We start from the raw sequence: 26,103 nt of genomic DNA, 5'->3' as shown, positions 1-26,103 counted from the left end.
TATGAGGTAAGCAAATGCTGTGGAAAAAATGGCACCAATATATTTGCTGGACATAGGGTTGCCACAAACCTTCAATTTGTAAAAAACACAGTATCTGCAAAATGCAATAAAGCAAAGCGCAATGCAATAAGGTATGCTTGCAATGAGAATGAACAAACTACTGCTAACCACAGTGACCTAGATGGAACTCAAAAAACGTAATGTTGAATGAAGAAAGCCAGACTCAAAGGAGAATGCCCTGTACGACCCACTTACATACAGTTCAGGAAACAAGCTATGGTGTTTGAAGTCAGGCAGCAGCAGCCTCTGAATCAGAGAGAGTGATTCTCAGAGGGGTCTGGGAGTGCTCGGATTTCTTGGTAAGGTCAGTTTATAAAAATTAATTGAACTGTACCATTATGATGTGTTTATTCTTTGTAATATATACTTCAGTTAAAAGTTACAAAACAAAACATTGCAAAGGACAAAGAGAATTTTGCCCAAGAAGCTTCCCATTCATGGTCTCTGCTCGGATGGAATTCAGGTTAATAAAATCCAGCTCAAATCTCTACCATGTCCCAATTCATCAAGGTAACAGACAAACGTTTGGAACGAAACATAACTGAATTAAGGGCACATGAGAATTTTAGCCAAGCAAGGGGGCCGCCACACCTTGGGTGCTGCACCCAGGGCAGGTCTACAGCTCTCAGGGGCCAGCGTGTGGGACCATCCGATGTGAGGTCCACAGAAGAGTGCTTTATTTAAGTGGGGGCTGGCTGCCCTACCCACTGGTGGCACAGCACTCCTTCTATGGCTCGCTTCACCATGTGCCATTTCTCTGGGAATCGGGAACTAAGGACAGTCAGATTCTTTATGGCCGGAGAGAAAAGACCCTGTTAACCCACTGGAAACATGCTTCAAACAGGCTGGCCCCCAAATCTGCATATGAGGAAGACGCCAGTTTGGCCGTTACCTAGCACTAGTGATCATAGCTGGTATTTGCCTGCAAAAGGAAAGTCCAAGCAGGCGTCACCTGCATCCTGGCATCAATGTCTGTATCACAGCATATCGGCTGGGCCCAGAAGTGTTATACTGGGCTTGATCTGCAGCAACCCTGACATGCCTACGGCAGGGCTAAAAGCTTTCAAAGAAAATCCTGAGAAGTATGCTTGATGTAATAGCTTCAGTCATAAGGGGAAAATTAACAGCATGGCTCCTTTCTTAGGTACCCCTGGAGGTTGGGTTTATACTTCAATAATGTACTCTTTCAGTACTTTGTCCTAAAATGAATAAATATTTTGTTAGTCTATATAGAGTGAGTGGTTTTTAAATCGGTAATTTATAAAGAGTCACTCATTTAAGAATTTCACAAAGTAGTTTTTTCAAATCAGGTATTTCTTGAATGACTTTGACTGCACTTTCAATGGCCAGTTGCCATGAATTATTAAACTCTCTTTTTTTTCTTCTTCAGAATCTTCCAGTAGACGTCTAGGGTTTAGCTAGAAGTCTTGGCTATGATACAAACAGTGATGGAAAACACATGAGCAGTAACAAGTTTTAATCTTGCTTCTCAGTACTAACATGGGCTAATCTGTGGAAGCAGCTTACTCCAGTGTCACCCAGGGTGCAGCCACACCAGGCTCTGCAGAAGGGTGTTTTTCTTTTCTGTGTGACACCTTTGTATTTTTTCTTCTTAAATAGTAACTGAAAACATTTACATTATAGATAAGTAGTACATGGTGAAAAATTCTACTTGCAAGAGGACTTACTCTCTTCTTACAAGGTATGTTTTCATGTCTTTTTTTCATGTACTAGTGTACAATTACTTGTCAATACTAAGGGAATATTAATGTTATTAATGTAAATGCTTGAAAATGACATAATAAAGTTTAAAGTTTAATGTATAGTTTCTTTAAAATAGCACTTAAATGCATATCCAAAATTACTCTAGCTTTTATGTTTTACATATAATGGATTTACTTTCAGTGTATTTTTTGAATAGCTAAGTGATAACCTGTCATTTTGCTTTATCATAAAAGTTAACATGATTGATTTTAAAAAATCACTTAAACAAACATCTTGGGAATATGTTCTTAAAGAAAATAATATTACCTTAACAATTAATGATAAGAAAGTTTGGGGATATTGCAAATACATTAAATAAAAACAGCAGAAACATTTTCAAAGGGTGAAACTATGATATTTCCTAAGATGTTTAAATATATATATGAGTTATTCAAATGTTTTTACTTACACATTTGAATATTCATTTTTCCTTGCTAAATGTCTTCTTTATTCTTTTGTAATGAAATGGCACTGGACAGTTAAAATGGAAATTCATATAAGTCCAAGAAATAATATTTATCAGCAATAATTTAACTAGCCCTATTTTCAATATGAAAGATTAGAAATGTGTTTTCACAAAATCCATAGTCAGATTTCCTTTGTCCCCTCCCAAAGTAAATTTTTTATTAAATCTTAGATTTAAGAAAATTAACAATGTATTTGACATTCTAAACCCTAGTAATCCAAACAGAGCACAGCATTCTTTCTTGATTTATTTGGAGGTGTGGCAGCCATAAACAGTGGCCACATGGTATACTCACAAATCTGAGAGGGGTCTAAATCTACAAAAACAAAGAGTTTACTTTTTTAAAGTCACACCAAGAATCGAGTTGTTTAAAACAACATTTCAAGCCCACACACATGTGAAAGCATCTTGATGTTTTAGTACTTAGCAATATAAGGTAGTGGTGGAAAGAAGGAGGGGTAGTCAGTCTTCTGTTACAACTACTATATTAAACAAAAGTATTCAGATAGCTGATGTGAGGGTTGAGACAAAATAGATTAATTTTACAAGCACAAGCCTTAAGGAAGCATAGGAAACCTTAGAAAAATGAAGAAGTAGGAGTTTTTTGTTTTTAAAGACAGCAGCTAGCTTGCTAGATGCACTGAAAAACTGATGAAGGACAAAACTGATATGAAAGGAAGGCAGCCAGCAAGTTCTTCAATCAGTTGTATCATACTTTCAAGGTAAAGTTAATTCCTTTAAGGAAAGTATAGTGTTTAAAAATATCAGTTTCTATGACTAAAATGTACTGTGAATAAGTTTCCTAATGCATGTTCGGGTATTTACCTCACTTGTCCATTTACAAGGCTGTGCCTTGATTAAACCTGAATTTAGTCTGGATTCCTTCTGTGAATACACAGGGCATGGTATAGCACATTTATTTACTGAGAACTACTATTGGTACTTGTGAATTGACAGGAGCATTTCGGCCAAGGGGAAAAGTCCCAGGCGGACTTTAAGTATAGGATTTAAAAGCACAGTGATTTATTCTCCTAATAATAGTGTCTGAGAGGAAATACCATTTCACTTAGACAAACTTTCCATTCTAAGTTTGTGGAACATTTAAGTGGAAAATAGGAACTTATGCAAATTCAGAAAGACACTTCTTAGCTACATTTCCAGTCCTGAGAATTTGGCCAAACCTCTCGCCCTGTCCTCCCCAAGGAGAGTCTGGTTAGCGTCTGGAAGTCACTGTGAGAATCAAACCCATTTAGAGGAGGTTAAGCGGAAGGGTGGACAGCACAGGAGTCAGGAGGCCAGCCTCGGCCCCTTCCGCCGTAACAGAGGGCCTGGTGGCAACATCTCAAAGGCCTCTCCTCCGGGCTCTAACGTGCCATAGTTTATTAATAACAGTAGTAGCGCTGAAATAATATTTCAAATATTCTTCTAATTAAGAGAAACTTGAAACCAAAATTCAAAGCTTTCCATGAGAAAGATACCCTGGCAAAACTGGTCTAAATTAGGGAAACACTGAGCTTTCCTGAGAACAAGACATCAACATTTTTAAAGGTTTTAAAAATAACACAACCTAAATACTGCCAGAACTAATCAAATAACAGCTTCAGCCATATTAATAAACTCAAAATTTTAAAGTTAGAGATTCCTCCAAAACCAAAAGCCACATGACTTAAATGAGAAACAATATTCTCTGCACTCTTTCTGAATAATAAGGAAAAAAACATGGCTATATAGTGTTCCCTCCTGGACATTCCAATCTTCTTCTACTGATAAAAATCTGATTAACTGGAATAGGGTGAGGTTTAGGGTGTATAATGACTTGTATTTTATCAAGGCTTTGTCATCTCAAATGGGAGGAATAAATGGTAAATTCCTCATGGAATCAAAGTTCGCCCAAGTTCTCTTTTCAAGTAACCAAGGGAAGAGAATGTAAAAAGATCAGAAATCCACATGGCTGACATAAGACAGAAGCAGCACGGAGAGAAGAAGGTGCCAGGAGGCATTTTTGGTCCCAGGGTAAAGAATTTCCTATCAACCACAGATGGACAGCAGTGGAGCTGGATGCCCCTGGAGGAGGTGTGTTCCCTGAGACCTCTCACTGGACCACGGACACGCCACCTGGTTCACAATGTTCTGAAGGGAACTCCAACACTGGAAGGGAGTTGAAACTCGATGACATTAACCACTTCCACTTATCTCCTCTCTCACTTGCCAGGGAAGGGCCCCGGAAGGCCTGACGGGTGGCCGCCCCCACCAGCCTTCAACCGGAAAGCTTCCCAGCCACCAGTGCCTGATCTAGCAGGCCAGGGTCTCCATCCCACCTGAGGCAGGGAGAATCTCTTGTAGGTTATCAGTGTAAGGGAGAAGAGAGAAGGAGTGAGGGACACTGGCTGACACTCCTCCTGACCCCACGGGTCAGCTGATCAGCAGCCCTCGGGAAGAGGCATGAAAGAGACACAAGACCCCAGACGCCTGGCCTTCCCCCTCCCCCTCCCCCATGCACCGGCCCTCTCTGTGTCCCCCCAGCTCCCAGCGTACACTGGCATCACACCAGGGTCCCTCTAAGTCTGTCACAGCTGCTCTGCTCCTCCTCAGCCTGGCCTGCACCCCACTCCAGGGCTCTCCTAGGTCACAGGGCAATGTGACTATAGCAGGAAATGCCAGGAACCTCGGGTCTGAAGAAGGAGGGAAGCCAAGTCCTTGGCCCTGTTGCCAGGCCACGCCAAGACGTCGTGTTCCTGGCTTCCACTTTGCGTCTCTATCATTTTCCTCTCGCTAAATGTATTTATTTTTAAGTTCTAAGGTTTCCTTAGGTCTGTATTTCTGGTGTAGTATGTGTTAAGTAGATTTTTCCGGTCTAGACTAAGAACCTACAGCTCATTCATCTCTTAAGTTTCTATGCAAAAATACTGAAACTCAACGAACCAACCAACTCAAAAATAACTTTTTATGAAACTCTTTATGTCCTGTGGACCACAGTAAATGGTGGTAGGCCTCAAGAAATCGTGGCCCCAAATTATTTCGAAGGTAGCCACTGTCGGTTGACTTCTAAGCGCACAGTGTATGGGGAAATTTTAATTGTACTACCTGAAGCTATGGAAATGGTAAGAAAAGGCAACAGTATATGAAAGACCAGAAGAAAGACAATTTTTTTGCAGGTTGTTATTTAAAATATTTTAAAAGCAACATAATAATTTTAAAAATATGTACACACACAGACAAAAAAATAATCCTTCCCTCATAACGCCACTATCCCCCTTTATTAGGTTTGAGTATTCCTCCTTCAATCTTTTTTTGTGTATGTGTATTTTATAGATGTCTTTATTTCTGTTGGTTTCAAACAGTAAACTGAGGGTTATGAGGAGTAGACAGACTTATGATGGAGAATTCTACTTTCAGAGTCTGGAGACCACACATCTGGAGATTCCTCCAGAACGTTAGAGCTGCAGTGTGCACAGTCAGCAATGCCGCCTGCAATTTGGACCCATTTACTAACTCAAGCATTTATTTTTTGTTTTCCTATTGACACACCTGACACTCAAGTATTAACTTTTACAACAATCCCATGCTTCCCTGAGAGTAGGGGGTTAGGAGCTGTGGTTTTGTTTTTTGACCAGGGAAGTGTGGGAGAAGTGGACAGAGATGGGGGGGGCATCTCCACTGAAAGCACCCAGATACGTGCTACTTCATGGATTCTCCATTGTAACACCATGCCTGGCACACAGTGGGTACCTAATAAATGCCCAATGGAAAAACTCTAGCCACCTCAAAGAAAGTCAGAGACAGGACCTCAAATGACAACACACTCAATAACTTCTCTGCCAAGGTCACACAAGGTCAGGGGCAGCTATGGACCTAGAAGACAGAGCAGCAATGCACAACAATGTAAAGAATAAATTGGTACGAGGGACAAGCTTTACCGAAGGATCAAAAGCTAAATTAGCTCGGGAAAGAGAGTTCTGGAACTCAAGACAAGGCAGGGCACCAAGCACTAAAGAGCCATGAACCACACAGAAGCCCAAGGTCAAGAAACATAATGGAGTGAAGTCAGGCAGGCAGCCAAGGAGCAGAAATGATGTGCCAAAGTGATGTTTGAAATGAAGCCCAGCTGACTGTAACCAGGTCCCTGTGCCAGGATCCCAGGGTGACGGGATCAGTAACCTGCCTGTCCCCGGGGCTGGCTGACAGAAGCTGCTGGCAGTGTCTTTCTGTACCTTACGAATCTGACCACGCAACCACTCCCATTCCGACCTTCCAAAAGCTGTGAGTGCGCCCCTTTATGTATAAGATGTATACCAGACGGCAGCATGTGGAATGCCTGGAAAGGAAGAGATGTCAAAGGCCACCAGATAGAAGAAGATAAAAGAAGAGAGTGCCCCTATGTGGGCTGCAGCAGAAGATGCAAAGAATGGGTTGGGACACACGAGCTCTAACTCAAGTTCTAGTTCTGTTTGGTCACGTGGCCTTGGTAAAGCCACGGAAGTTCTTGCATCTCCCATCCCTCCTGGTCAATGTGAGGGACGTGTGTAGAATAAACTCTAAACTGACAATTCCACAAGGTAGTGTAGAGATGGCAGGCAAGAACCAGTCCTGAAGTGGGACTCTGAATAAGATTATAAAAACAGAAAGCCTTTTCTGTTCTACATCCTACAGTGCCCCCTTTCCTAGCACAGAACTGAGTGTGAGTTATCACAGGCAAACCTGTGCAAATAACATGGCTGGTGATGTCCAGCCACCCAGGGGGCAACACGTGCATGTTACCATATAGACTTCTAAGAGGTAAATAATGTTAATTATCAGGTTAATCACTGATGACAGCAGGGTGTTTCTTAAAAAAACTTTTCGCTGATGATGAAAAGATATACACACATAAATGAATTTTTAATTAAGTTAATTAATTCATTTCTGATTCTTATGGCCAGAAAAAGCAAGGCTATGGAGAGGTATTAAAGCTGATTTTTGGATTCTGGGAAATCGTAAGAAGCTGGTATAATTCTAAGATTTGGGGGGGCCAGGTCTTCTTGAGGCTAGACCAACTCTGACTGACTCTGGAAGCCCTTTGTGGCTGAGGTGCTGTCTAGCGCTCAGGCACAGCAGGCCAGCAACACTGCTGGGTGACCTGGCTGGGTGTGGACTCTCCTGGCAGGATGCGGCCTCACCAATGGGCATTATGTGCAGCCACCTGCATGCGCCAAAGAGAAGATAGGCATACGTCTGTTTTAGATGGTATCATAATGCTTCTCAGTTTCAAAAAATTACAAAGAATGTGTGTTTCACAGGTGATGGTTAAGAAACCATGAAATGTTAAATATACTTGTAGGACTGTCCACCATTAAATGACAGCAAATCCATTCAGGTTTTTTTTCACATGTACATTCCAGTTTTCGTGTGGGCTTTCAAAAAGCACAACTGAAAGCAAATCCTTCCTATTCCCCACCTGCCCCCCAAAATCTAAACAAAAAGGACTCAGCAGAAAGACGAGTAAGATAGAACAGTCCGGGCCTCAGATGCTTTGTATCAGATATTAGACAACGGAACAGACTGGAAGGAAAATCCAGTAACGCTGTGGAGAAAGTAAGCAACTCTGAGAGTGAGGCTGGGGAGGATGGTGGGAGGGAAGTTAAAGAAAATTTCCAGGTGTTGTACTAAGGGGACATGAAGGATTTTACTTTAAAAGTGATATAGATATTAAGGCAATGGAAGGATTCCAGGAATAGAGTGTCAGGTATGATAATCTGTTTTTGTTTTTAAAAAACATTTATTAGTTTCCTAACTATAAACATAGTACTTATTGCTCAGTATGAAAATTAAAAAAAAAAAAAAAAAAAACAACAGACAAGTAATTCATGAGTCTTCTACCTAGATATTATCCTCAATTAGGTATATTTGCGCCAGGTTTTTTGCATGTTTGTCTGTAAGTACACTATATATAGACTTTAAAATATTTTCTTTTATTTCAAAAAAATAGTATTTCATATTTCTAAATATCTTTGCAAAAACTTTGTGGGTTTCAAAGTACTTCATGAAATAAACAGATCCTATTTTATTGTTTCCCTTTAATCATTAATATTACATTTAATTTTTTTGCTATTATATATATAATTCTGTGATGAACATCTTTACGTACATTAGAACTGTTTCCTGGGACTAGATGCCAAAAAGTAGAATTATTAGATGAAAAACAAAGATATTTTTAACACTTCCATTGCACATTGCTGAACTGCTTTCCAAAAATTTTTAATAAACTTATTCTCACACTAGTAATGAATAAGAATGACATTTCATTTTACTCTCGTCAGCTCTGAGTTATGTACGAACGCAGGAATTGTACCTATTTAAACTTTAACTTAATCCTCAATGTCTACTTAGTTCTAGAGTGGTCCCCCTACACAGGCCGACATGAAGGAGTATGTGCTCCTAGTGTTCTTGACTTTGTGCTCTGCCAAACCCTCATTTCATCCTTCGTACGTGACACTGAAGAATATGATGCTAAAGGACATGGAAGACGAAGGTGATGCTGACGCGGACAACTCTCTTTTTCCAACAAGAGAGCCAATCAACCCCTTCTTCCCATTCGATCTGTTTCCAACGTGTCCGTTTGGATGCCAGTGCTACTCAAGAGTTGTGCACTGTTCTGATCTAGGTAAGAACACACGTCAACTCGTTTTAAAGAATCATGTCATTCTGACAAAATTAAAAGGATAGGAAAGACCTCACTGAAATTTCCAAAATCAGCTGATTGTAAAGGAATTTTTCACTTAAGTTCATTTTTCATTTAACAAACCCCAAGTACATCCAAACTGTTAAAAACCCAGAAAAATCAGAGGAAAACAAGGGGAATTTCATATACAGAACATTTCCTTCTCCTCCCAAATTTTAATCGGAGCTTCATTTTCATTTCCTTCAGAGAGAATGGATGTCACTGGTTTCATCTTAGCATGTCAGCTGGTTAAAACTGTGCTTCTCAGCAAAATCCATGACAACAAAATAAGTTGACTGTCCAGAACAGTCAGTAGCTTATCGTTTGTGAACTCTCTAATCTAGACATTTTAAAGACAATATTCTATTTGTTTTGAGTGACTTGAGTTTAGAATTGTCTAGAAAAGAAGTGGCTGAACTAAATCACTTTCTAAAGTCTCTTAAAAACATGTAATTCTCTGAGTATTTTATTCTTTTAATACTTCTAATGAAGGTGCTCTCAAAAAAAAGGCACACTGGTGGAGACGTGTAATAGGATGGCACATTAAGAACTGCTGTGCTCAGCTATTTCCAAAACAGGCTCAGGCTTGAGTCACTGTGGGAAGCCAAAAGCATGGCACACACCTCCTGTTCTGGGGCTGGAGGCCCAACAGGGCCACTTTCAGGGGACAGATGAGTAGTGTCTCCAAAAGCTTTAGATTCATTTCCTACTGCCACAGCATTTGTGGCAAGTCAAAGCTTATCACAGTGAACTCTAGAGACTTTTAAAAAGTGTGTTGTTATGAGACATAAAGGTGAACAGAAAAGCATCCAGAAAAAGAGGGTATTATCATGAGCTAGAATCACTGAGAAAGTCTTAATGGAATATATGGACTAGGGGAAATGGGCTTTAAGCTTTACCTTTGGCATTCTCGTGAGAAGGAGATGACAGGATGCAAACCATGTCTGAGAAAAGCTGGTCGGGAAGCACACAAGAATGACTGTGGGAAGAGCCGCAGGAAGGAGAAGTGTAGAAGCTGAGACAAAAGCTCTATTAGGGAATATCAGAAGGTGGTGTCGTTTTTAAGTGCATCCCAGGCAGGAAAGAACTCCGCTATCAATTGTAGAGTTGAAGCATTCGAAAGAACTTTGTAAAACCAAAATCAGGATAAAAATATCTGTGTCTACTTTGATGGTGCTGAATGTAAACTGGGTTGGTTCTGGGTAAGACTGTGACTAAGAAGATGTTCATCTTTAGCCACACCAGCCTCGTGGGGTGGCCTTCATATGTGCTCCAGCACAAAGTCATCGACTTCAACTTAAAGACCTCAGAGGAAACGCGGCATAGCTCTGCTCCAGTACATGACTGTTGTCAGAGAACCGAGAATAACCAAACTGCGTCATGACACACAGCTGGCTGCAAATCGTGTTTTACTTACACGATCTCCCAAATATTTAGCTTTTAAAAAACCACCTAAACCAAGAATATATGTAATAGTCTGACACATACCTTTAAAATGACACATCGCTGTTAGCAGTGTACATTTCACCTCCCCCAGGACCACTGACATGAAAATGACACATTACTCTTCTATCTCAGGAAATGAAATTATTTTCAGAGCTCTGATTTTAGCAGGAGTCGGGTAGGGGAAGGCTTGTCAAAGTTTATGTTACGGGGTCCTGTCTGCAGAATCTCTAGCTCCCAACAAGACCTTCCACTTCATTTCCAGACCAAAACAATCTCCTAACAAAATTGCTGCCACCTTGGTAACCTATCAAGTTCCCCCCTTTTCCCTTTTTCTATCTATGTTAAACTTCTTAAAAGAACTGTCAATTTTAAAGTATAAAGGGGAAAGTATTGAGGGCTGTCTAGTGGGCCATTGATATTCACAATATTTTGATATTGAGTTCTTCAATTTGGAGCTATTAAATATATTAGTACTTTTCAGGAGTAAGGATGGCTCCACCAGAAGTGTAGTAATATATAAAACTCACTTTAAAATGGATTTAAAAAAAGATGAATTGATGGGTGGACAGTAAGTACAGTATAGTGAAAGGTTGATGAGAGAAAGAGAATATGAGTTTTCACTGTAAAGAGTCTTTTAACTTTTCTGTATATTTGGACATTTCAATAATAAAATATTGAGGAAAACCAAGAAGGCCCCATGCTCAGCAAGCCTGACTACCATATGGAATGTCTGGAAGCAATCAGGGGTGAGTATGTTCAGCCATTTAGGGAAAGAAAGGAAAGTAAGGAAGAAATGTACTACCCATAGGTCCTGGTAATTTTCTGCCTCTTTAAGAGAGGAAAAACACATTTAAACCTTTAAGTAATTTAATTAACATTTACTGAGTACCTACACAAAAAGGAAGACGCAGCTGCTGAGATGAGCAGACAGAAAAGGAAGCTATTACTGCACCTGCAGAGAGGAATGGTTGACTAACAGGTGGGCCCTGGTAATTTCAAACTAGAGTATGTGGCTGGAAAAGAACTAAGGCTGTGGGTGATAAACTCAGTAAAAGTATACCACACACTTAGATGTCAATGATGGATATGGATTGTTAAGGATGAATAAGTCTTTGTAAATCAAATAATATATGACTAATTAGAGGGGCTTATCATTAAAGGAAATGAATGGTAAAGTTCTGGATAGTGTACACAAAAATAACTGAATTTACCTGTTTTCTAAGCACAACCCACAGGCTCCAATTTAGCACGACAACAACCGGAAAATGTGCAAAGAATGTTCATTCCTTTAGCCAAAAGTGCATCCGCAGAAGCTGTGCCCCAGTATGTCTCCTCCTTGCAGTCATATTAGCACACCCCAGCTTATCTCCATCTAATATCACCTTGCAGCAGATGAATATTGAGAGCCAGACCCAGTGAGACACCTGGTAAAAATAACTTAGGTGACTTGATAAGGTCTTTAGCCCTTTCCAAGGAACAATGTTTCTGTCATCTGTTACTTAATGGTAAGCATGGATTTCTATCATGTCTGCAATCTTATCTGCAGCATATAACGTGTATGCAACGTGTTTGTTTATTTCTCAGGTTTGTCCTCTGTCCCAAACAACATTCCATTTGATACTCGAATGGTTGACCTTCAAAACAATAAAATTAAGGAAATCAAAGAAAATGACTTTAAAGGACTCACCTCACTTTATGTAAGAATATATGCTCGTATTTTCAAATATTCAAGTGAAAATCTCTATCATGGCTAAAATGACTACATGTATTTTGTGTTTGTGTAAATAAGTCTTACGTTCTGTGTGATGAATGACAAAATCCTTGTTATTCAGCAAGGTTCTAGTTAGTGAAAAATTATAGATTTAATTCAATTAATAATTTAAGTCAACTGCTATTTACCGAATAAGAGCCAGGTGAAAGGCAATGGGCGAAGAATTCAAGTAAATGGTCCTTAGATGAGCTTATGATCTATTCAGGTTAATCATGGTCACTATACACTAAAATAATGAGACTAGAACTCATTGGCATACAGTGTAAGAAAAGTTGTACCCAAACCTGCTAACTTATCTTAGTTCACACACAGCTCTAATAGCACCACACGCAACATATGTAACTGACTGATATGTATCTGTATAGCTTTTTTCCTAGACCGCTAAAGATGACAAAGAACTTTTCCTTAGGCAGGTAGGGTATAGCTCAGTGGTAGTGTACATGCCTAGCATGCACAAGGTCCTGGGTTCAATCCCCAGTATCTCCATTAAAGGATGAATAAATTAAAAACTCTAATTACCTCCTTGCTCCCCCAAAATAAAATAAAGAACTTCTCCTTACTGTATTTATCAATATTTTAACTTTCTAAGTTTTACAAGATTCTTATTTCTCTGTTTAATATTTTGAGCCTCTAGATTTTAGCAGGTAAAATTTCTCATTTTATTTGGAATTGGGTTTGAGGGAGAGCTAGATTCCACACTGTCACATCTTCCACAGCGTCATCTCTTCCCCTCTTGCCACGTTCTCATGCTGTGCGGGACAGAAGAAATGTGAGCCTGTCATCTGCGAGGCAGAACTAACACTAGGAGGATGAGGTAGAGGCAGCATGAGGGCAGCAGTCTCTTGCTGCCATCCATGCAGGCTGGTTCTCTCCTCCATCTGAGCAGCCTGAGGCCACCCTGCCCGCCTGAACTCTGCTGATCCATCCCAGCAGGGAGGGAAAGGGGACTCCCGAGCCCCATTACGAAATCTGTGCCTGTCAGCTGCATGATCATGTTCTAGGCACCATGGGGGTGCTTTTTACTTACCCTCTCTTGCTCAACCCTCATGCCAAGGCTGCCTGGCAAAGAGTGCTGCCCAGAGGGAGCCCAGGCCACCCTCCCTGCAAAGCCACACTCTTGCCTGCACTGCCAGGTGGCTGGGCTCGTGGGGCCTTGACTGCTACTGTCCCTTGCAAGTGTACCATGCAGACTGGCTAAGGCTCCAGACATAATAAAGTTTCCATGTTAAAAAACAAACACAAGAACAGAGCAAAGGGAAGAGCATATATTTATCTTATAACAGGCCTCACAAATGCTACGGCAATCAGAAATAGCACAATGGGTTCCACACCGAGGGCCCACCCAGTCCACCCCACTGCCTTCAGACCAGAGAAACTTTTAGAGAATAGCAAGGCCATTATCCTCCCCTCAGAAGCTGGAAATAAAACCTATGAATGCTTCTACCACTCCTTTAGCCTAAATTTATCGACACAACCACAAGAACAATTAATGTCATATTTAATACTGAAATCATAAAACTTTTAAAATTTGTCATATCATTATTTTATTGCACTTCTGGAGTATTCCAGGGACTTAGTCCACATGTGCTTCTGCTACTCATTGAGAAATGAGAATCGGAAAGGTGTCAGGAGCCGTCTTGGGCCTCCCTGATTTTCTTTTAGTCAATTTTCATACAGCATTGTGTTGGAGGTGGGTGTTCTGGAATTAGGCAGTCCTGGGCTGAAAATCTTGGCTCTACCAGAAATGTGTATCAGGAAAGTGGCTTACTTCTCTAAGCCTGACCTTCCTCAGCCGCAAAAGAGGCGTAACAACAGTATGGAGTTCAGAATAGTTATTTAGATGAGTGAATGCAGGTAAGGTGCTCAGAGTCCAACTGCTAAGTACTATCTCCACCAGTCTAGTTTTTCCAGACTGGCCAATGTACTCATGTAAAGCACCTTTTAAAGCACACACTTTCTACTTGGATTGTGGGCATGTATATTTCAAAATATTTACTTAATTATAATATCATCTTATATGGTGCTTGGCTTTACAGAGACTCATAACTTTTTCTTTTCAGATCTTCTGTAAATTCTCTAGATTATGTTTGGCATTCTGGTTCTTACATAAAGGACAGTTCAGCATTAGACAATGAGTGAGATCTTCTTACACACACACACACACACACACACACACACATACACACACACTCCCCCAGTTCACTTCCAGCCCGTTATTATAGCCACACTCATCATGAAGACTTACTGTCCTACGTCTGAAAGCCTGTACTTTTCTCATCCTCTGTCCTTACATATAACCACATTGTCTGCGGCTCTGTGACTGCCACTTTTGGAATTTTCATGTGAAAGCCAAAGCTGAAAGTACAACTTAACTGGAGACACTCTGCTAACCCAATCTGCTGGGGCAGCATTTTGATGGCGCTATGTAAAAATTCTTATCCCATTTTGTATCAGTTAGCCTTCGATTTATGCAGCTCTGATAACTCCAAGTCTTAGCCAGAGGAAAAAAACAAACAAAACCCCACGCATGGTTGCTGGATCCAACTGAGGCACACACTCCCTTTGGAACTCCAGACAGGGGCAGCCCACATGAAGTGTATACAAGAGCAAAGTGTGCAGGGCAGAGGGGCAGGGCCAGGCAGGGGGCAAGTTACTCTTCTTCACTGTTCCCATTTTTTCATCACTAAGTGGAGAGAGAATTTCTGTTAAATTTAGCTCATGGGGTTGAGTGAGAGTTGCCAAGGTGTTAAATGCCTCTGCCCCCTCATTTTTTCAGTACAGCCAAAGGAAAAGAAAACAAATTCTAAATTGGCAGCACACAGAAAGGAGTATATTTTAGCAGTTGGTAACAAAATGTAGCATAAATTCTTCTCCTGGGCTTAACCTTTCTTAGTTGAAATCGTTAAGAGTAAAGATATGTCTGAAAGGAGGGTAAGAGAAAGGAGGCACAGAGGGCTTACAGTGAAACCAGTAAACGTAATAATAAAGAGGGTTTAACTGTCAAAGTATCTGTGTTTCTTCTGTGAAACAACAACAATGTGAATAACACCCAAAAGGCATATTAAGTCAGTCTGGAAACAACGGGAAGATTGTTGTAGAATGGGGACTGGGGACAAAAGTCTGAAAAGGAAATGAATCCAGAGCTGCTCCCGGAAAGAATGAGAGGACCTGATTAGCAGAGGGGGATAAACAGTCCTAGGAATGCTAAGCCACCTGCCATCACCCTTGGGAACCACTGAAAATTCCTTCTGCAAAATCTGGCTCGTTCTGAAAATAGTTACGAGGGTGATTTGCAAGCCCTGGTTACCAAAGACTTTCCCAGTTCTGCTTCTGAAGTTCCCACATCCGAGCAGACTGAGATGGCTGCAGACGGCACCCTCAGCATGCCACGAAAGGCTTGGCTGTGGAGAATGCAGATTCAGGCTGCTGCAAGCTCTTTCATTTTCTGGGGTTTTGTCTCTTCTGAAGGGAGCTGCCGTGTTGTACCGAGAAATAGCCACAGAACTGAGAAGGGGTTGAGTCATTTCTCAGAACCTACTACCATCTTCCCAGTGTGTAAGCTATACCAGAATGCTGAGGGCGCTTTGTAAGAGTTTATTCCTACAGGCCTCTTTTCTGGGAAAAACGGTAAACATTAGTAAACAAGACATAAGTGAGATTTTAAAAGTAGATAAAAATCATGCAAAAATGTTATTTGGTGTGCACTAAACTTAATTTTGTAGAGTGAACAGATTTTAAGATATGATAAAGATAAAACCATTCATTACTTCCATGAAGAGAAATGGGAGAAGGGCGCCTTAACCATGTGAACACTCACCTACTCAAGGACAAAACCAAAGGCATGAAACCAGTAGTTAAATCTTTGCACTGTTTCAATTCAATAGTAAATATATATATATTTTTTAGCTTATACTGGGCTGGAGAATTATTTACATGGCTAACAAAGTCTATGAACGACATGATTTGCACTGATTTCCATGAGTAACTAATCACTGTAGAATACTGGTAAATCAAATCTACTTCGTAATATGGTGTAACTTTTTATGCTTTACCTAGGCTTTGATTCTGAACAACAACAAGCTAACAAAGATTCACCCCAAAGCCTTTCTAACCACAAAAAAGCTGCGAAGGCTGTATCTGTCCCACAATCAACTGAGTGAAATACCGCTTAATCTTCCCAAGTCATTGGCAGAACTCAGAATTCATGACAATAAAGTTAAGAAAATACAAAAGGAGACGTTCAAAGGAATGAATGCTTTACACGTTCTGGGTGAGTTTCTGCAAACAAATGAGACATTCTGAAATTGTAAGCAACATGCAGATGTAGGGGTCTTTATCATCATTAACAACTTTTAAGACTGATAATTTCCAAAATTAACTTTTGAATCTACTAAGCTTTACCTAGATAAGCCATTCATAAATCAATGAAAGTATCAAACAAAAATTTATAGCACTTAAGGAAATACATCTTTTGTAATATAAACACATACATACACTCTTAAGAATCCCTTCTGAAACACCTAGTGTGGTTTCTGTTTTCTGACTGCACTTTAATTGGTAGAATCAGTTATTCTTATTTAACTTAAAGGTAGCAATTTTAATGTATTGTACAAACTATTCAAATACAATCTACAAAATTAATTCAGATATTATTTGGAATGTACATCTAACTCTTCATGATCTGCTTTAAGATGATTGAGCTAAGGCATTTTATTATTGCATACTTTAATGTCTACAATATTTTACTTTTAACACACATGGTATAACCATGCCATCTCCCCCTACAGTATCCATTCAAAATTCTTAACCAATATTTTCATTCATTTATTTACTTAGTGAATTCAACCAAGTGCCTTGCACTTACTAAATAGCTTCAGTTTCTGGTATTTCTTCTTCTTCTTTTTTTTTTTTATTGAGGTTAATCAGTTTACAGTGTTGTGTCAATTTCTGGTGTACAGCACAATTCTTCAATCATACATGAATATAAATACATTCATTTTTATATTCTTTTCTACTGTAAGCTGCAAGATATTGAATATGTTTCCCTGTGCTATACAGTATATCTGGCACTTCTTTAGTTATAGTTCTGATAATCCAATAATTTCTAATTGACTTATATTTTAAAAGTTTAGGTGACAAATAAATGAATGTACACTGGAGAAAACAAAGTGAAATATATTGAATTATATGCAAGATGATTTTTTTTTCCTAACATGATATTACTATAACAAAACCTTGATCATGCTCATGGTTGGAAAAGAGTGATAAGCTACTGATGTAATAATTCAAAGCAAAACAGCAGAGCTGTTTTGTATTTCAACCTACATAATACAAACAGTCTTCCTCTGAGACTAATAGAAAAGAGAGTAGATAGAAACAGATAGTGAGGAAGAGTCTGAACGATAAAGCTCACACTTTTCAGAATTTTCTTGGGACCCTGCATCTCATATACAACATGTGTGTCCTAAATGATGTAATTTCCCCTCACAGAAATGAGTGCAAACCCTCTTGATAACAATGGGATCGAACCAGGGGCATTTGAAGGGGTGACAGTGTTCCATATCAGAATTGCAGAAGCAAAACTGACCTCAATTCCTAAAGGTTTGTATTTATACAGTATTTTTTAATTGCCATTTTAAAATGACCATTAAGTGTAATGTTGTAAACTGTACACATTGTCAAAACTGCACTGCATTTATAATCCTTTTTACCGGTATATCTGGTCAGTGTAGTATGAAATTTTGTGTTTTCTCGTGTACAAAAAGATCCACACATAGTGCTTTTTATTCTTGATAGTATAAGATCAGAATCTTTTTTTCCCAGGGAGAACAAACATTAAGAAGCAATGAACTTTTCATTTTCTGTCTCTTTCCTGACATTTTTTCATCTAAACTTGTCATTCTGTGAAGTGTCTATCAGAGGTGAGAATTCTGTAGAGAAGAAAGCAGAGGAAGATGCACAGGGTCAGAGACCTGTCTCCCAGCAGAGCAGCGGTGGTGCAGGGTGGAGACCATGAGGCAGGACTGGGGCAGACACTGGCTCGATCAGGGATAAGTGTGTACTCTGGGCAAGGTGCTCTATACCTCATTCTTTTGTTCCCAGGGATGCTGTGCAGATTAACTAGGCTAATAATATACAGAAAGGTCTGCAGACAATGTCGGGCACATGGAAACGCCCCCTCTTGACATAATCAATACCAGAATGAGCATCCCACTCTTTATCATATGACCTTGAAGCTGGCACCTCAAAGTAAAATGCCTCTTAAGTTGGCCACTGGACCAGTTTCCTAGTGCATTACTTCTGATGACTGACTAGACAGGAGCCATGCTCAAAGTCTCCCTTTCTTCATCCCTGACAGGGTCTCTTTTCTACGCTGACTACCTGGATCAGAAATAGCCCCTATGAGTAATAACATATTTTCCTTTCAAACAGCCCTGTCTTTCAGTATTCACAGTAAAAGCAGTGGTAACCTCTTTTCTTCTATTTCACCATAACCCCTTCTCTATTACTCAACAGGATCCAGAAGATTAACAGAACAAACAAGCTAATAATTTAAAAGACACAGCAAAGCTGCTATTATTAATCAAGTGGTGATCTTTCATTTGGGAGAAAAATCATCTAAAGCAAAAGTGGAAAGACAATTTTTTTAATATAGGAAAAACCAGTTTAACTCATAATTGCACAATTAAAAACCATTTTAATTTAGTTTTCAAGGAGGTGGCTGTTTTCCTACAAGAAACCCAAAATGTTATATTTACCTTCTCATCTTTAGAACAACAACAGCAAAAATACATTCTCTACCTAACAAATGAAATAAAATCCCCTTCATTTGCTGGAAGCTGGCATAGAGTGAGGAAGAGGGCAGGGCAGAGTGGGGACAGAGAGGATAAGAGGGTGTACTGGGGCAGGAGAGTAGGGGGCCACCCCAGAGCTGTGGCTCAGAGGTCCCGCAGTTACCATGGCTCTTTATATTTACACTAGCAGCTTTCTTACACACAAAACATCCGGAGACTAATTCTCTCCAAGTTTCAAAATGTAGCTTAAAAATAAAGTTTTAACTCCTCATAAGTTCTCAAGATTCTTCTGAAGTCTAATAAAGGAACATTTTATGCCTTTAGAAATTTAAACTGGAATCAAATCTCTCAATTTACATAGCTACTCCTTCAAGAGCCCTATGACATTCAAAGGCTAGTTAATTTTTTTTTTTTTGCTTTGACGACTTATTTGCTCAAATGTTAAGGCTCACTGCCAAAATGCCATAATTCAATCACTACCCACTGTGACAGGATGAATTAGGCAGAGGTCCAAAGGGTTCTAACCAGATCTGACAAATAAACAGAAAGAGAATGAAAAATGTTTTCCTTCTTATTCATTTGGAAAATCCATTACCAAGAGGACTGTGTGGAAGAGAGGAGGGGCCTATCTGAAGACAGGGCAGGAATAAAAATAGCTGTTGAAAGTATGCTATATTTGTTGGCAGTCACTGAGTTTCTGCCTAAATCCATACAACAGAACAGTCCCCTAAATTCTATGAACGCTCTTCCAAGAAGTTCCCCTCACTCAACGTGAACAAAGAGTTCTCTCTTCTTTGACCTGCAACAACATAATTCTAGAACAGGCTGGTACAATCAATGGTATTTTTCTAGTGATTTTTGTCCATTTGATAGATTTGCTCAATTAGTATTTAAGATCTTTGAAGCCAGAAACTTTTCTTTTGCATACTGAAGTGAGTATAGTCATTCCATAAATATAATTAAGCTCAACTGCTCAGAATTCATGAAATTAGAACACTCCCAGCTTACAATTATGTTCCTTCTCTCTGGTTTATTTACTTTTAAAATTCAAAGTACCTTATGGAATCAACATATATTCAGCCATGAAAAGTACTGATATTCATAAGGATGCTTCAATTAATTTCAACAGTTTTTAGTGCTATTAAAGTAAGGAAATGTTTTATCAAGAGTCGAAAAAAAGAATGCTTTACCTTGCTAACTAACAAGAACCTTTGATTGAAAAATAATAATTTATGTGTAGGATTAATAAAATAAGATCTGACTGAATTTTCCGGTTAGTCTCCTTCATTCCAGCTTCATGTTGGAATGGGCTGGGGTCAGAACAGGCAGGTGTGAGAAGAGAAGGTACAATCATAGGGTATCTGCCATGTGCCATGTGGCACTGTAGATGCTTCTCTCAATTTATGCAGAAACTGCTACTAATTGAAAAGAATAAATATTGCAGTGGATCAAACATATCAAGTAAGGCAAAAATCCATGAGTTCATAATGATACTAAAAAATTCATTGGTTCCCCTCTAGGCATTGCACCAATTAGTTACTTGAAAGAATCAAGCATGCATGCTGCTTTTTCTATAAAAAACTGTATTATAAAGCAACAAAATAATTAACGAAGGAAAATTCCTTAGAGAAGAATCCCACCTAATCAATGCCAAAATCAGAAATGACAAAACCAGAAAATCACCATTTTCTCATTCTTAATGACACAGTAAGTCTAGGTAGCTTTAATCAATGAATGGGTGCTAAGGTCATCAGCTGAAAGAGTGACTTACTGAATCTAATCTGGTCTCCAGATCTAACTTCCAGGTCATAAGAAATAAGGGGGCTAGAGGACCATGATAAACTATATTATGTGGAAGCCATCAGCCCAATTTACAAATGAGTATCTCAGACAAGTTAATACCTGAGAAAAATCAACAGAAGGAGAAACAGAAGGGAATATGTAATAGAAGAAGAGATTTTAAGAGAGATAAGACCCAAAGGTATTTTGTAACCTTTTTTAGATACTGACCTGAACTAATCAACTATAAAACAATATATCTGAGATCATTAGGGAGATGAATATTAGAAGATAGTAAACAATTGTTGCTAATTTTGTTAGATGTGATACTGACATGACGGTTATGTTAAAAAACAAACAAACAAAAAAGATGACCTTATGGGTTAGAGATGTCTAGTAAACTCTTTACAGGTTGAAATGACATTATGGATGAAATTTGACTTTAAATACTCCAGCAAAAGAAAATAATAAAAACAAATCAACAAATAAGTCAATAGTAAATAACTAATGTGGGGAGATGAAACAAGATTGGAAAAATGGAGATAACTGTTGAAGCTAGGCAATAAATGGTGGTTCTCAATACTAGTTTCTACTTTTGTGTACGCTTGAAATTTTCCATAATAAAAAGTTGGAAAAAAAAAAACCAAAAAACAGATCCCTTAAAAAACTGCCTAAGTCTACAATGTGAAACTTAACAGGTAAATAAATAATCAGTGGGGCTTGGTCTTAACCTGATCTAACATACATATTTTTTTTCTTATTACTAGGCCTACCTTCAACATTACTGGAGCTACATTTAGATTATAATAAAATTTCAACTGTGGAACTTGAGGATTTTAAACGATACAAAGATCTGCAAAGGTAAACATCCCTTAAATCCTAACTTGGAAGTAGTAGTCAATATGATGAAGGTATTAATGAAATTTCTTGGAGAATGTGTACAGGGACCGAATCAAGATTAAGGGAAAACTAGAAGGAACTGCTGTCATTCTGTCTCGGTGCCAAGTGGAATGAACAGAAGGACACTTCAAACGTCCCTTTTGTTGAATATAGGTTAGATAAAGAATTTTCTGCCCATGGAGGAGAGGGGCTGTTACATACTGAACTAGTTTAGTAAAGGAAACCATGAAATACCTTTCTCTGAACATGTAATACAAGTATTTCTAACTCAGTTGTGGTGTTTTCAGCCAACTGTATCTGCTTAAGAGGTGATGTATTTTATTTCATTTTTAGACTGGGTCTAGGAAACAACAGAATCACAGATATCGAAAATGGAAGTCTTGCTAACATACCACGTGTGAGAGAAATACACTTGGAAAACAATAAGCTAAAAAAAATCCCTTCAGGATTACAGGAGTTGAAATACCTCCAGGTAAAACATTCCACTTGTGTTCTGTAAATATTAGTACTTCTATTTCTATAAAACATATTAGTATCTGTAGCAAAGATCAAGCAAGTAGCAAGGGTAATTCACACCTAACGACCCTCCAAGTTGCCCAAAGTGCTTCACACTATAGGAGAGTTAGAAGCCCTGTTTCTATTGAGACGTCAGCTAATCTCACCGAGGCAGAATCTAGAGGTAAGAACAGCCAGAACTGGTATCTTCGCCTTGCCAGCAAAAGGCTCCTTCTTTTTAACATGCCAAAATGCTGTCAGTTAAGCAGATTGTTTTTACTTCCCAGGAATCTCAGTTGCCAAAAGAGATCAAAGAAAGAATGTAAAGAGCTGTTAAGGGAAAGAAGGGAAAGTCCTATATTGTCATTCTGTCTGAGTAATAATTTAATAAGACATACACACCACCTATGAAATTGTATTTTGTCCATTGGTGCAAATAAAGATTCAACTAGTAGTGCTGTATTACAGGTAGGTATTTAAGATGTTGATAGACATATTTTTCTATAAAACTGACAAAAAAGCAGCTCTACATTTCTCTCCTTCGATCAAAAAAGGCTAGCTAACAATTCTTCATATCGCAAGTCTAATTGTTAGAGCATTAAATCCCATTGTTCTGCTCTTTCCTAATACTTTTAAAACACATTATTATAAACATAGCACTGAAGTAATCACACACACACATACCTATATGTGTATTAGGTTGCTATGAGAATTGAATGATAAAAGTATATGTGAAATTGCTTTGTAAACCAACAAGATTCATAAACATATACACAGAGAGAGAGAGACAGAAAGACAGACAGAGACAGAAACAGAGAGACAGAGACAGAGGAGAGTGGCACGAGCTGACTAGGCAGTGCCCTGGGCTTTGGCCTGACTCCTACGACACACTTCACACACACAGCACTTTTGAATATAACACAAGTGTCTAAGCCCTGTATTTAGCAGGCATAAATGAGTACATATATTTTAACTGAAATTCAAATCAGTGTAAAATAAAAGAGACAAATCCATGAACAAATGCTGACTGTAAACAGAATATTTTTTTTGAATTTATTGTGAATTTTACATCCATTCTTTTTCCCTACTACAACAGATAATCTTCCTTCATTCCAATTCAATTACGAAAGTGGGAGTGAATGACTTCTGCCCGACAGTGCCAAAGATGAAGAAGTCTTTGTACAGCGCAATAAGTTTATTCAACAACCCGGTGAAGTACTGGGAAGTACAACCTGCAACGTTTCGTTGTGTTTTGGGCAGAATGAGTGTTCAGCTTGGGAACTTCAGAAAGTAATAATTAGTAATCAGTGATACCCATTTAATAAAAAATTCAAAAATCATTACATTTGGAATACTTGAACTCTATTAATAATGGTGGTATTATGCACATAAGTAAAAATCTATTCCCATGTGCCAAGTCCATTGATTTACTGTATGACAAAAAATTTCAACAGAATTTTGCAAATACTATTGATACATCAGGATTAAGAGAAACAAGCATCTATTGCAGTTTCTTTTTACATACAAATGATTTTGCATAATTCTCAAGCTTGAACGTTCTTTCTCAGCACCAAATGTTAGATATTCAGTATTTAATACTTTGTTATCAAGTGCATTTTAACAAGAACCGTACTGTAAGTGGAATGCTTGACTTAGCAAAATTTGTGCTCTTTCATTTGCTTCTAGAAAAAGAAAACTGACAAGAATGGGTATATAAAGAGTACATTATACTATTCTTCTGTCTTTAATAACTTGGATATTACTGTAATATTTCTAATAATGTTGAAGTATGATTTGACATAATCTTACTCAAATTCTCGTGTCTTAGAGCCTTATTGTCTTTACGTTTAAAACTCCCTATAGTAAAGCCTTCAGTGAGTGTTTATTACCAACTCAAAAGATGTTGTTCATAACAGCTATTTTTCGAGATGTAGCACATGCTTTTCTTTTTAATTGTTACCTAATTAAAAAACCTCTATAGAAATGCATAGTGAGTCTGTATGTACAATTTGTAACTCACACCTTATATTACCAGTTATTATAAGCTTTTAACAATATGTCAGTTGTTAGGTTATGTAACACTGTCACCTCAATGCTAAGGAATATTTTCCAGCTGTCCCTTTGTAAGACCTTGACTGGAAGAGCCTGGATACCATCAATTTTACACCAAATTGTCTCCTTAAATATGCACAGACTGGATAACTCTGAGAACACACCTGGTATAACTGAATAGGGAGAGTATTAAATAGAACACACAGAAACAAAACACTCTGTATAAAAATTACGAGTACTTAAGTATTTTTTGTTGGCATTCAACATAAGTAAAACTAGAAAATAAGGAAAATATTAAACTATTGGTTTGAAATAAATATTTGTGCTTTGGTTTAATTTTTCTTCTCCCACCCAGGACCATAAACTATTTTTCGTAAAATTCTAATTTATATATAAATTATACCTATGCAAGATAACCATCTTTATGTTAAAGTACCTCAAAACCTAGACTTTATAAATAATCTGGTTTGGAGCAGTACATTACAGATATGTAGTAAGGGGTGGAGGGTCTAGATACCCAGGTGAAGAATGAGTAACTAGGTCTTGTTCTTCATAGTGGGGTTCTCCAGCTTTGGCCCTGCTGACACTCTGGGCCGGAGCATTACCTGTGGCGGATGCCACCCTGTACTTTGCAGAAGGTCTGGCAGCTCCCTGGTCTCTGCTCACTAGATGCCAGTAGCACTTGCCCCCCACCCCCCACCCCACAGTATGACAATCAACAATTTCTCAAGATAACGCCAACGTGCCAGAGGGACAGGGAGAACCCAACTATAGCTGGTTGGGAACAACTGCTTTATAGGAAATTTACTTAATTTCTAAATTCTGAGACAAGCTTGGAAACTTGAAACAAAACCAGTTATCTCTGTTTGGTAAAAGTGTAGAGGCAAGATCAAAATGTGATTAAAATAATGAAGGTTAACGACCAGTAGTGATATAGCAGGAGGAGCCCAGGGATGCAGAGCACTGAGCTGGAAAAACATACCCAGAAATCTAGTTCCCTTTATAGTCTTGGGCAAATCACAATCTCTTTGGACCTGTCTCCTCATCTACAATGGGTAGGTGTGGCAATACTGATCAATTAGGTTGCTATGAGAATTGAATGATAAAAATATATGTGAAAATGCTTTGTAAACCAACAAGATTCATAAAATATATATAACCATCATACTGGATAATAATTTACTGACAAGAAAGATTAAAGACTATGAAGTCTTTAAAAATAAAAGAATACATTACAAGGATAATTATCCTAAAATTAAAATTTTCTAAAGTTCCAATAGTTTTAATAAATGAAATTCACTTTTTAAACAATATATCATAAAAATAAAAATTTGACATCATGCCACTTATAAGAATATAAGAAGTCAAATGTTCACTGAGAGTGTAAGAATCCAGTTCCTGAAATTAATAATTAAATTTATAAGGTTAATGCTAACGTAAGAATTATCTAAACGGATTAGTCTATGATCTGAACAGAGCAGCTTAAAGTAGCTAAGTTAATCTTTTCTGAAAAGACGGCAATTTTTTTTAAATACCGGAAATGATTCATGAAATCACTGCAATTAATTTCCCACAGTTAATGTTTGTGTTTTTCATTCCACAGCTGCTAACCACTTTTGGTTATAAGTTTGGAAAACAAAAAACAAAACAAAACAAAAACCCTAAATCGCTAATAAAAATTAAAGCAAGCAACCAAAACTGCATTAAAGTTTTCTGCCAAAATCCCATTTTATGGTAAACATAAAATATTACCCACTTGAAACCCATAAAGTTTGGGAACAGATGAATTACTACAACTTACTGGGTTTATTAAGAAATTCAAGGTAGAAAAAACAAATCTTGGTGACCACCTCTTCTCATTTCCTCCCAAATACTATAA

General features: G+C 38.3%; 2 protein-coding genes across 2 annotated transcripts in view; one reads left to right on the top strand and one right to left on the bottom strand.

Moving 5' to 3' along the window:
- CENPP (centromere protein P) overlaps positions 1-26,103 on the bottom strand; it is a 218,758-nt gene that overhangs the window by 92,157 nt on the left and 100,498 nt on the right. The gene's annotated exons all lie outside the window — the stretch shown is intronic.
- ASPN (asporin) lies at positions 1,524-24,541 on the top strand. Its single transcript, XM_014563742.2, has 8 exons — positions 1,524-1,762; positions 8,657-8,930; positions 12,018-12,130; positions 16,261-16,474; positions 17,695-17,805; positions 21,545-21,638; positions 22,011-22,149; positions 23,269-24,541. The coding sequence occupies exons 2-8, from the start codon at positions 8,687-8,689 to the stop codon at positions 23,464-23,466; spliced, it is 1,113 nt and encodes a 370-aa protein (XP_014419228.1). The 5' UTR covers positions 1,524-1,762; positions 8,657-8,686; the 3' UTR covers positions 23,467-24,541.

Source organism: Camelus ferus, chromosome 4, assembly GCF_009834535.1.
Source record: "Camelus ferus isolate YT-003-E chromosome 4, BCGSAC_Cfer_1.0, whole genome shotgun sequence".
NCBI lineage: Eukaryota > Metazoa > Chordata > Mammalia > Artiodactyla > Camelidae > Camelus > Camelus ferus.
The sequence above is the reverse complement of the archived record's forward strand: the minus strand, read 5'-3'. Positions and strand labels throughout refer to the sequence as shown.